At 39.4% G+C, this 12198-nt stretch overlaps 2 protein-coding genes across 3 annotated transcripts; one reads left to right on the forward strand and one right to left on the reverse strand.

Moving 5' to 3' along the window:
* The first annotated feature begins 2591 nt into the window (after positions 1–2591).
* On the forward strand, positions 2592–6476 carry LOC146383835 (endoplasmic reticulum chaperone BiP-like). The gene is made up of 9 exons (XM_084935318.1): positions 2592–2723; positions 3289–3435; positions 3521–3752; positions 3855–3992; positions 4083–4195; positions 4286–4676; positions 4775–5012; positions 5111–5278; positions 5411–6476. The coding sequence occupies exons 2-9, from the start codon at positions 3311–3313 to the stop codon at positions 5971–5973; spliced, it is 1968 nt and encodes a 655-aa protein (XP_084791444.1). The 5' UTR covers positions 2592–2723; positions 3289–3310; the 3' UTR covers positions 5974–6476.
* Positions 6472–11448, reverse strand: rabepk (Rab9 effector protein with kelch motifs). Of its 2 annotated transcripts, none has more exons than XM_084935321.1 (8): positions 11082–11448; positions 10854–10908; positions 10604–10758; positions 10262–10417; positions 9896–10060; positions 7107–7256; positions 6826–6975; positions 6472–6698 (listed from the first exon to the last, which is right to left on the reverse strand). In XM_084935321.1, the coding sequence occupies exons 2-8, from the start codon at positions 10904–10906 to the stop codon at positions 6472–6474; spliced, it is 1056 nt and encodes a 351-aa protein (XP_084791447.1). In that variant the 5' UTR covers positions 10907–10908; positions 11082–11448. The 2 variants fall into 2 exon arrangements, with proteins under 2 accessions (XP_084791447.1, XP_084791446.1); XM_084935320.1 differs by having other exon boundaries at positions 11078–11447.
* Positions 11449–12198: the final 750 nt, after the last annotated feature.

Here is a 12198-nt window from a genome sequence, read left to right on the forward strand (position 1 = left end):
GTACATGGAGTTGCTTGCTCCATCTGCTGTCATCCCTCCAAAGGTGTAGATATTTTTGCCCAGCACAACAGCTGAGTGGGCAGCTACTCCTGGTGGAATATCTCCTTTGGCTTGCACTTTCTCCCACTTCACGTTCCCTTTAAAGATAATTTAACAGATATTTTTATATCATCCCAGTGTAATGCAGTGATACTCTGAACAATTATGCTGCATGTGTGTTGACATAGTGAATGAATATAGATCTTTGAATCCACCGCTACAATGATGTGACCACCTGTGGCTGGAAGGTGCCTGCCTTGTGTTTCAGGTTGGGACCAAGTAGAAGACACTGCAACAGATTTACACGGAAGTGATGGACAGAGAAAAAAATAATTACTGTCATATAAAAATATATATTTTTCATATCATTTGTTCAAACTGAAACCAGAAAGGCATAATTTACAGCAGCAAAAAAAACATAATTTCAGGGGCGATGCAGAGAATACATGCCCCTTCATATTTAAAATGTGTGCTTTTTGTCCCCCTTAACAAAAATATTAAAGAATCAAGTATCTTATTTTGAAAAATTAAACTTCTTGAAAGACATTTAAAGCTGTGTTTGGATGTTGGCTGTCTTTTTTTCATTCTCTGTCAAGATGATCCCACACTGCTTCAATAATGTTGAGGTCCAGGCACTGGGGAAGCCAATCAATGACTGGTTGTGTTCCATTGTTCGTGTGCTTTAAATCCAGGTCTGCTTTTACTGCACTGGGGGTATACTGGGATCACTGTCATGCTGAAAATAAAGCCGTTGCCAATTAGATGCTTTCAACAAGGTGGATCAAAATCTGACTGTACCTTTCTGCGTTCAGAATTCCACCAGTTTAAAAAAAAAAAGCTTCAACACCACTGTCTGAAATGCTCCTCGAAAACATAACATAGTCTCCACTGTGTATTACAGATGGCTGTGGATTCTCTCTGTTGTAGCTCTGTCCTGTCCTTCTCTGTACATATCGATGAAGATTTACATCAAAGATTTCATTTTTTCATTAATCACTCCAACAGACCTGTTGCCACTGATTTTCAATCCAGTACCTGTGTTATTTGGTATACCTCAGCCTTTTCTCCCTGCTTCCCTTCTTTAAGAATGGCTTCTTGAGAGCCACCCCTCAACTTAGACCATTTCTGATGAGGCTTCAATAAACAGCAGATGGATCAGTTGAAAAGCTAGATGCATTTCTCAGGTCCTGTGTCAGGTGTTTGCTGGATTTTTTTCCTGTTTCTTAAGGTCATGACTTTCAGACAATGTTCACCTGCGGTAGATTTTTAGGCCTGAAATTTTTTTTTTATTTTGGTCCTCCACTTGTTCATTTTCTTCTGATATTTTATAAACAATCTACAAACCATGCAGACATATGCCAAGTTTTCACCTAATAGCTCTTTGGGAATCATCTTGTCGGTGCAAAAATACAAATTTTGTCTGTCAAACTGTGATATGTTTGGCATTTATGGTAGTTGTAGTAGGAATTAAAAAAAATTGGAACAAAAAATGTGTTTCTGCAACAGGCTGCCAGCAACAAAAAGCATAAAGATAGAATTATCTTATGGTTGTATGGCATAACAGACAGACAGACAGGCAGACAGGCAGACAGATAGATAGATAGATAGATAGATAGGGCAGTATTTACTTTTAAGGGAATAGTATTGTATTTTGTATTGTATTTGTTGAAATGTTTAGAAAAAATGGTTTAAATGTTTAGCGATAATTTATCAAGTGAAAAAAGTTAGTTTTTGTAAAAACATAATAGTTATTTAGGAACATTGTACATGTATGCCTATTGCTATATATTTAAACAATTATCATTTGTTACTGTAACATACATAAGAAAGTCATAATAAAATGAATCAGTTATACTCAAAAAGTGTCCCACCTCAACATGTTCTTGGCAGTCTGAAAACCTATTATCATTTTAAATATCTCCATGTAGCATTATCCCTCTGACTTTCAGATTAATCTTTTGAACTTGAAAGAGAGGTCAAAGGTTAAATATGGTATGACATTTAAAATCTTTAGAGTCTAAGTTATAAGGCTTTTGGCAATTTTCCACCAATAGACCGGTCATTAAGTTTACAATGAAGACCTGAGTGTATGCAAGGCCGATTTTAATGTGTTGTTAACATGAACTCACACTACACTCCTACGAAGGTTTATCAGATTTCACTCAAAAGTTTTAAGTGGCAGACTGACAAAAATATAACTGCCTTGGCGGAGGTAATTATACATTTATACATACATTCACTTATTTTTACATACTTGTGGCGTTACATTCACACACTCACACTTCGGCACAAACGGTGACGTCGCCTAAACCTGATATGTGCAAATCAGGCGCAGCCAGCGCGCTAGACGAAACCAATCAGCGCCTTCCACCAAACAGCAGCTCAACCAATAGCGAGCCTCAAAACCGGGAAAGCGTGACGACTTGTTTATGAAGGCTTCTATATATACACGATTTCACAGATGCAATTATGTGAAATAAACAAAATAGACACAGTTTGCTTCACAGTATTGGAACTTTTGGAGGTTATCGCTGCTTATACTGTTTTATTTTGTAAAAAAGACGCTATCAAGACCTCAACTACAAATTCGCGAAGGTAAAGACTCGAACCGGCGGCGGTGGTTTCAAACTGGGATTCATGTTGGTGCGTCTAAACGGAGTGAGCTAAACTGACAAGAGGGGCAAGTGCGTCACAGATTTATATATGAAGGATAAAACGTCTATCATCAGCATGATCATTTCTTACATTTTCAACAATACTTTTTTTTTTTTTTATCACGAAGTAGTCGGTGTTTAAGAAAAAGGAAAGAGTAATATTTAAAAATGCCGAGTGACTTTGAAATATGTTTTATTTGTTGATTATTTTTTAATTACCACTTAGAATAAAATATTTTTTTGTTTTTAAATTGCCACTAAGAATACAATGTTGTTGTTGTTGTTGTTTTTTAAGAGGAGCTGGCCAAGAAGGTGGTAGGAATTGCAACCAATGTTACATCACAGTTTTGTCAAAATATTTTAAGTTGCCAAAACGGATTGGACTTATTATACTCTAGGTACAATAACGTAGTCAAAAATGTTTATAGTATTTATTATCTAAGACCAACTTCAAGTCTGCTATGGTTCTGGAGCTCAGCAAATCACATCAGTGCCATTAGCTGCTAGCTTCATGAACTCGGGAGGCTTAGTCCACTTATTGATTTCAAAGCCACGTTGATTTACATTGTATTTCTTTTCTGCATTTTCCTTGTAGATTGGAGAGCAAACAAACAAAGATGAAGCTGTTGTGGGTTGTGATGCTGTTAGTCAGCACAGTGTTTGCCGCCAACGATGATGATGATGATAAGAAGGAGAACGTGGGGACTGTGATTGGGATTGATCTGGGGACCACATACTCATGGTAATCACGTCAAGCTCTTAGAGTGACATGATACCACAGTGGAATAAAATGGCATTCAGACTAAATTCAAACTGTTTTCTTGCAGTGTTGGAGTGTTCAAGAATGGACGTGTGGAGATTATTGCCAATGACCAGGGAAACCGAATTACCCCCTCCTACGTGGCCTTCACCAGTGAAGGTGAGCGTCTGATCGGTGATGCTGCCAAGAATCAGCTGACCTCTAACCCTGAGAACACCATCTTTGATGCCAAGAGGCTCATTGGTCGCACATGGGGTGACTCGTCTGTGCAGCAGGACATCAAGTACTTCCCCTTCAAGGTGAGCTTGTAAACTGAAAGTAAAACTTGTAGTTGCTTGTTCTTTGGGTCATGTTTGAGTGAAATTGTTGTTAAATTAATATTGATGTGTTTTCCTCTGAAGGTTACTGAGAAGAAAAGCAAGCCCCATATCCAGGTTGACATTGGTGGTGGCCAGATGAAGACCTTTGCTCCTGAGGAGGTCTCTGCTATGGTGCTGACTAAGATGAAGGAGACTGCTGAGGCTTACCTGGGCAAGAAGGTACAAAAAGTCAGAGATTGTAAAACAGTGAAAATGCTAATTTTAATTAAATGGTGTATCATCAAATCTAACTTTATCCTTTTTCCTCAGGTCACACATGCTGTGGTCACTGTCCCCGCCTACTTCAACGATGCCCAGCGCCAGGCCACTAAGGATGCTGGTACCATTGCTGGTCTGAATGTTATGCGAATCATCAATGAGCCGTAAGCATCCAGTCAAAATGAATTTGCAATTTGAAACTCCAAAGAATATCTCTGCACTCCCTTCTAATAAACTCTCATTGTATTCTTTAGAACTGCTGCTGCTATTGCTTACGGCCTGGACAAGAAGGATGGAGAGAAGAACATTCTTGTGTTCGATCTGGGCGGTGGCACCTTTGATGTCTCTCTTCTGACCATTGACAACGGTGTGTTTGAAGTGGTGGCCACCAACGGTGACACTCATCTGGGAGGAGAGGACTTTGACCAGCGTGTCATGGAGCACTTCATCAAGCTGTACAAGAAAAAGACTGGCAAAGATGTGCGCAAAGACAACCGTGCTGTGCAGAAGCTGCGTCGCGAGGTCGAGAAGGCCAAGAGGGCGCTGTCTGCCCAGCACCAAGCCCGCATTGAGATAGAGTCTTTCTTTGAGGGAGAGGACTTCTCTGAGACCCTGACTCGTGCCAAGTTTGAGGAGCTGAACATGGTAAGATATTAATTTGGTTCTGAAAATATTGTGTATCAAACCCTATTGGAGAAACTGTTGACCGAGCTTTTTTAACCTGTGTGTTCTTCAAAACCCAGGACCTGTTCCGTTCCACCATGAAGCCTGTACAGAAGGTGCTGGAAGATGCTCAGTTGAAGAACTCTGACATTGATGAGATTGTCCTGGTTGGAGGCTCCACCCGTATCCCCAAAATCCAGCAGCTGGTGAAGGAGTTCTTCAATGGCAAAGAGCCATCTAGAGGCATCAACCCTGATGAGGCTGTGGCATACGGAGCTGCTGTGCAGGCTTGTGTGCTTTCTGGGGGGGAGTGCGGTGGTGAGTCATCAATAATAATAAATAATAAAATATTTTATTAAACAGGGTTGAGCTTTCAAATGTGATCCTGTTTACTAAACATTTTCCTTCACTTGCAGGTGATGTGGTTCTTCTGGATGTGTGCCCCCTGACCCTTGGTATTGAGACTGTTGGAGGAGTAATGACCAAGCTGATCCCCAGAAACACTGTGGTGCCCACCAAAAAAGCCCAGATCTTTTCTACAGCCTCTGATAACCAGCCTACTGTCACCATCAAAGTCTATGAAGGTAAGAGTTTGGATATTATTTTTTAAAGTTGCCAAATAGTGTTTTTATACAAAGACTCCAATGACAAGAAGCCTGTGACAGTGAAATAAATAAGTTCCACAAGTCTAATTGTTGACTTTTTTTTTCTCTTAGGTGAGCGTCCTTTGACCAAAGACAACCATCTCCTGGGTACCTTCGACCTGACTGGCATCCCCCCTGCTCCTCGCGGTGTACCGCAGATTGAAGTCACCTTTGAGATTGATGTCAACGGCATTCTGCGTGTTACTGCTGAGGACAAGGGCACAGGCAACAAGAACAAGATCACAATCACAAATGACCAGAACCGGCTAACGCCTGAGGACATCGAGCGCATGGTGAACGACGCAGAACGCTTTGCTGACGAAGATAAGAAGCTGAAGGAGAGGATCGACGCTCGTAATGAGCTGGAGAGCTACGCATACTCCCTGAAGAACCAGATCGGTGACAAGGAGAAGCTTGGTGGCAAGCTGTCAGATGACGATAAGGAGTCCATTGAGAAGGCAGTGGAGGAGAAGATTGAATGGTTGGAATCCCACCAAGATGCTGACCTGGATGACTTCCAGGCCAAGAAGAAGGAGCTTGAGAAGGTGGTTCAGCCCATTATCACCAAGCTCTACGGTAGTGCAGGTGGTCCTCCACCAGAGGGCAGTGAGCAAGATGAGAAGGATGAGTTGTAGGCAGGTCTGAAGTCTTGTCGCTCCCTGGCCCTCTGGCATGTTGGTGTACATATTGGACTGATGGGACTCAAATTGTGAGAGGAGTGGTCGGGAAGGGGCTGACAATAACAAGTGACATTACTGAATTTCCTGAAAGACTTTAAAACAAGTTTCAGTGTGTGAGACGTGTTCTCTTCGCTGGAAGGCGGAGATATTTGTCAGCCTGGATATGAGGCTTGTTGCTGCTGTTCTCAGGGAGTCCTGATGGGGTTCCGGAAAGGGGAGGGATGTAGTTGGGTGGGTTTTTGTGGGTACACTGAATATAGTGTCTGTGGGATGAAGGGCTCTTTATGTTCACAGGTGGTGCAAAAGTTTATAGTTTTCATATATATAGATAATTTTAATTTGAAACTTGTTCAGATGTAAAACTGCAAATTCCAAAACTAATTTCATGTCGAAATATTTTATTGCAATATCATTTTTTTTTCCTTTCAAGCTTTTTTTTTTTTTTTAGTTTTTTTATTTGACAACAGTCACAATGCAGTCATTATATATGGTACCCAGAGTATTCATGCCCCCAAATACAAATAACAGGTTTATTGACTCAGAGGGTGCTGGTCCGTTGGCTTGCTCCTCCTCTGGATTCTCAGCATCACACACCGTCCAGGGAAATATACACATGGAGTGGTCAAGACGTTTTGGTGGCAGAGCTCCTTTGAATTTCATTAGGAGCCATCTACATTTGTCTGTAAGCAGAAAATATACAAGCAATCATACTCAATGTGTGTAAAGAACTAAAATAATATATCCATATAGGGTTAAAAAAAAAAAAAAAAAAAAAAAAAAACTATGAATGGCTTAAAGACAGCGTACCAGTGTTAAATCTGTACATGGAGTTGCTTGCTCCATCTGCTGTCATCCCTCCAAAGATGTAGATATTTTTGCCCAGCACAACAGCTGAGTGGGCAGCTACTCCTGGTGGAATATCTCCTTTGGCTTGCACTTTCTCCCACTTCATGCTTCCTTTAAAGATAATTTAACAGATATTTTTATATCATCCCAGTGCAATGGAGTGATACTCTGAACATGTATGATGCATGTGTGTTGAAATACAAAGTGCTTCCTTTGTGAATCACAGATGTGGACAGTCTTACTTGAATCAAGAGAATACATATCGTTGTGGAATTTGTCTCCAGCCATGCCCCCATGAATGTAGATCTTTGAATCCACCGCTACAATGATGTGACCATGTCTGGCTGGAGGGTGCCTGCCTTGTGTTTCAGGTTGGGACCAAGTAGAAGACACTGCAACAGATTTACACAGAAGAGATGGACGGAAAAAAGATTCTTTTTATATAAGCATATACGCTTTTCATAGCAATTGTCAATAGTGAAACATGAAAGAAACAGGAGAATATGGATTTTCTTTTTGAAAATCTCAATCACAGACAGGAAATGCCTCGAACAGTGACATATCATATTTCCTCAGCACTTGATCTTTTTGTATCTACCAGTGAATGAATAATGAGTGTATACATTCTCTTCATTGTTTGCATCATATATCAATTATGTCTGTTATGTGTGTTTTTTTTTTCTGTTTTTATAATCAGCATTGGGAAGGTTACTTCTAAAATGTATTCCACTACAGATTACAGAGTACATGCCCCAAAATGTATTTTGTAACATATTCCATTACGTTACTCAATGAGAGTAACATATTTTTGAATACTTTGGATTACTTAATATATTATCATGGTTTTTACAACTACATGAATGTACTCTTGCTGTGTGATTTATTACTGAAGGCTACTCACCATACCAATACCAACTACATTTTAGAATCTTAATATAAAATGAGTAACAGTAGGGTGGACATTAGGTAAGGCTGCAGTTTTTGCAGCGATCTCGTATAGAAAACTATTTCATGTGTATATAAAACAGGTCCCCGGCTACGAACCATAGTAAAGGGAACTCTGGCTAATATGTCGGGTTCTGTGTCGGGCTCGTAGCCTGAAAACTAGCTATACTACATTTACATGCTTCCATCTCCAGTTTCTGCTCAGGGACAACTCGTACTTTTCCACTCCCCTTTTTCTCCCTCCTCGCGCTCACAGACACATAACGGGTATGGCAGTCCATTCTCCCTGCAGCACGGACTACACTGCCCATGAGGCTACATTCTTTAGGGCGATGCCTGTAACACTGCCTATTGCCTTCATATTAAATAATTTCTTGACCAATTTTTAAAAATATTTCTTCACGTCATTATGCGGGTCGCAAGTAGGGGTTACATAGTCCGCGAGATTGACACACAGGCATTAGAGCCTCTTAATGCGTGTTTTGTTTGGGTTTCCACTGGCGTGGAATTACCAAAAATAGAGAGGGCATAGCCTAACATATGAAACAGGAAAAGACCACCGTGTAATCCATTTGTTTCAACAAAGTAACTGTATTCTGAATACCACCTTTTTAAAGGGTAACTGTAATGGAATACAATTACTCATATTTTGTATTTCACATACATAACGCCGGTACATGTATTCCGTTACTCCCCAACACTGTTTATAATATACATATAGAGCAGGGGTCCCCAATCCCAGTCCACGAGGGCCAGTGTCCCTGCAGGTTTTAGATGTTTCCTTGATCCATCACAGCTGATTTAAATGGATAAATTACCTTCTCAACATGTCTTGAAGTTCTCCAGAGGCCTGGTAATGAACTAATCATGTGATTCAGGTGTGTTGACCCAGGGTGAGATCTAAAACCTGAAGGGACACCGGCCCTCGTGGACTGGGATTGGGGACCCCTGATATAGAGGTTTAGTCATGTGAGCATCTAAGACACCAAAAGTGATGAAAACCAAAGAATTATTATTACAAATTACAAAGACATTTTTAAAACAATTCAGTACCAGGTTTTCCATAATTTTCTCACATGATTCAGTAAAAATGAAATTTGACCTAAAAGCCATTCTAAGCTGTGGAATAGAAATGCTCTTTGACCATATGGAGTCAAGGCTAAGTTTCAGCTAATTAAAAAGGTCTACAGCCAAAATGCTCCCAAAATAAATAAAGAAACAAAATTTACTAAACTTCAATCACTGAATCGAAAAAACTGACGCTTAAAATTGTTGCTTGGCTCCAGTGTTAATGAACCTCTACTGCATCAAAATGTCTTAACTGAAAATAACTAAAATACATTTTGACCCCTGGAATTATTTTCAGACGGCCACCGTTCTTAATCCGTTCTGGTGAAACTGCGCTCGCATGAATGAGAAATGTAAAATATATGAAATTCAACTATGAAAGTTCAAATTTAATGACATTATCTCTATTTGATCTCGTGACTTTTACTCTGATTTCACATCTGATCTTCCTAGAGTAGCAAATACTTTGTAATGCTGTAAATTAAACGTACATATTTTTGAAGCATATGATAAAAAAATCCCACTTTATTTTTTCATTGTCTTTTACACTATCAATTATTTTACACATTATTTTAAACTGCTGTCAGTGAAACGAATACAACCTTTGCATTTCATTTATTGGTGCCCTACCCTGTTAAATAATTTAACAGGTTTGATTGTGGAGACATCCACAGATAGATATGTAGCCCAGTGAATTGATATGTTTTCTAATATCCTCTCTTTATAGATTTTTTTCCTGATTTTTAAAACATTATTATATAAAGCAACCATTGACGATTGAGAAAGCGTAAGATTACTATTTATGATGAAAATTTAACTCAGCAATTTACATAGATGTCCAATACAAATAGATCAATAAATATCTTAGATACGGCACCCAATCAGCTATTTCAGTTTTCACATCAAAACCCGTAAGAAATATCTAAATTTCATCTCTGAAGCAGATTTCTTCTGAAATACTGTCAGGTGGTGTTATTGTAATGCACTGCGATAAGCAGCAGGTTTATCTGACACAAACCTGTATCAAACACATGAAGTTTGGAGTCAGAGACAGGTGCAGATCCTATTTCCCCACCAGAAAACACAAAAAGCCTGTCTCCAAGGCAGGCTGAGGTGGTGTGGTATGTCCTGGGACTCGCGGGTGTCCCATTTGTTTCTACAGTATTCCAGCGAGGGTTACTGTCTAGACACACACAGAATGGAAAAGATTTGTGGGTATTCAATATATCGTGTAATCTATTTATATGATCATGTATGGTTACAGACTACAAGTTTTCAAGGTTTTCACAGCCATGGTTTCACAGGTCAACAAGAAATCTGAGTGAAACCTTTCTCATCTGTGAAAATCCATCAGATTACTAGGTTAGGTTAAAATAGGATTTACCTGCCACCTGTACATTTTGGATACAGTTGCGATTTCCAGTCTGCTGCGCACCCCCAAACACCCACAGGCTCTGGGGGCAGCTCTCTGGTACAAAACTGCAGTGTTCATACCTTGCCTCCAAACCCTCCCACTCAGCAATGTCCCAGCCATGATTGTCTGGTCCATACAAAGACAAAAATATATAATATCAGTCTGATGGCTGATGATAACTTTAGCTTCTTGTCATAATTAAAAAAGACGTCCCATTAAAGCCTGTAAAACACAAGCCTGATAACTATATTATAAAATACAGAGTTATACTGAGGTCATAATACTGTAAAAGCTGGCTCTGGATATATTTACCTAGATTTATGATGTGCGAATCTGAGAAACTGCCACTGGGATTGGCTCCTCCAATAATAAGGAGTCTCCCTTTTCCTCCATCTTCAGATGGAGTGAATATACAGGTGTGACCAACACTAACACCTGGAGCACTTCCCCTGGGTCTCAAAGAATACCTATTAGCAGCAGAACAATTTTAACCAGATGCTACATCCAATGTTATACTCTTTTTAAAATCACAAGTGCACTTAAAGTACTTCAACTCACTAACCATATTCCTTCTTCGGGTTTATGTTGAGGATCAAGGACTGGGAGAAACTCCATGTCTGTCAGAGATACATTAATATAAAGATTGTTTCCTCTTATTTTGTATCCTCAGTGATGATGCTACAATCAAAGTTATAAGATACGAATAATACACTACGAGCTGGGATTAAAAATAATGACTAACACTGACTGACTGTACTATGAGAGCCTCTGAAAAAGCATACATACCTACATTTTCTTACGAAATGTATCCACAATGTAAGCAATCCAAACAGGTCCCTTTTTATTGTTCTAAACACTTAGAGAAGAACTTCTTATAAGCGACTGAGTTGGAAACACAATCAGCGTCCTCAGTCCGCATTTTGAGCACGAGAAGAGCTTCCTCTCCGCTAACCTGTCCTTCCGGGTGAAAAGAGGAGACTACCGTGGCTTTCCCTATATATTACGTGAAGTAATTTCCCCTTGGTCCCACTTTGTAGCGCATATACGTGAATTATGTTAATAAAGTTAAATAAAAAACTCGTAATTAGTTAACGTAAATACTTAACTACTAACCAGAATGAGGCTCTACGTTGAAGTCTGTACGCTTTTGTTTTACGTAGGTTACGTTATGTCATGCCTTCGTTCCAAACGTGGTTGCCGAGGCGCATGCTCAGTTTACCAATCTCAATTAGCTACTCCTAAGTGCATATTTTATCATACCTGAAACATTAACGTTAATTCCTGGCATGGTTAACGTAGAAAAAATGATTTTAAATACAAACTGCAAATTGTTTATTTATTTATTTAACCCAAAGAGTTCTACTTCTCACTTCAAGCAAATAAGGTAGGCAGGCTATTGCTAAGAGCATTTTCAAACTTAAATACAAGTAAAAGCATAAAATGTTTAATGGTATAATTGACATAGTAATGTGGCTGTGCAAATATTCTCAGGATACCAATATGTCTTATCTGGCTGGAACATAAAAGGTCCATCTCACTTTCTATAAAGTCTAGGCATAGAGTTACTGGGAGTCATAGTAGCGTTTTTTTAAACCTAATTATTAAATAATTTCCTCATCAACTTCACGAACACGGAATTGCTACATCATCAGATTTTTTCACTCAAAACTACGCTGTTTAAAGGGTCCAATGTTGCTGAGTGTCGGGTATCCAGTAAATAATTCATTATTAACGTTAATCTTAAGTTACAAAATGAGTGCTCTGGGTTCATGTATGTGTTTGTGTGTGTGCACGCGCGCCTCAGTTCACAGTATGTCACATTTTGTCGCCATCTGGTGGGCGATTACATTTACTGCAAAGCACTTGCTAAATGTGCTGCTGAAAGACAGAATTGTGGTTCTGTTGAA

The sequence above is a fragment of the Perissodus microlepis genome, chromosome 7, assembly GCF_051167445.1.
Source record: "Perissodus microlepis isolate ML-2025 ecotype Zambia chromosome 7, ASM5116744v1, whole genome shotgun sequence".
NCBI classification, from domain to species: Eukaryota; Metazoa; Chordata; class Actinopteri; order Cichliformes; family Cichlidae; genus Perissodus; species Perissodus microlepis.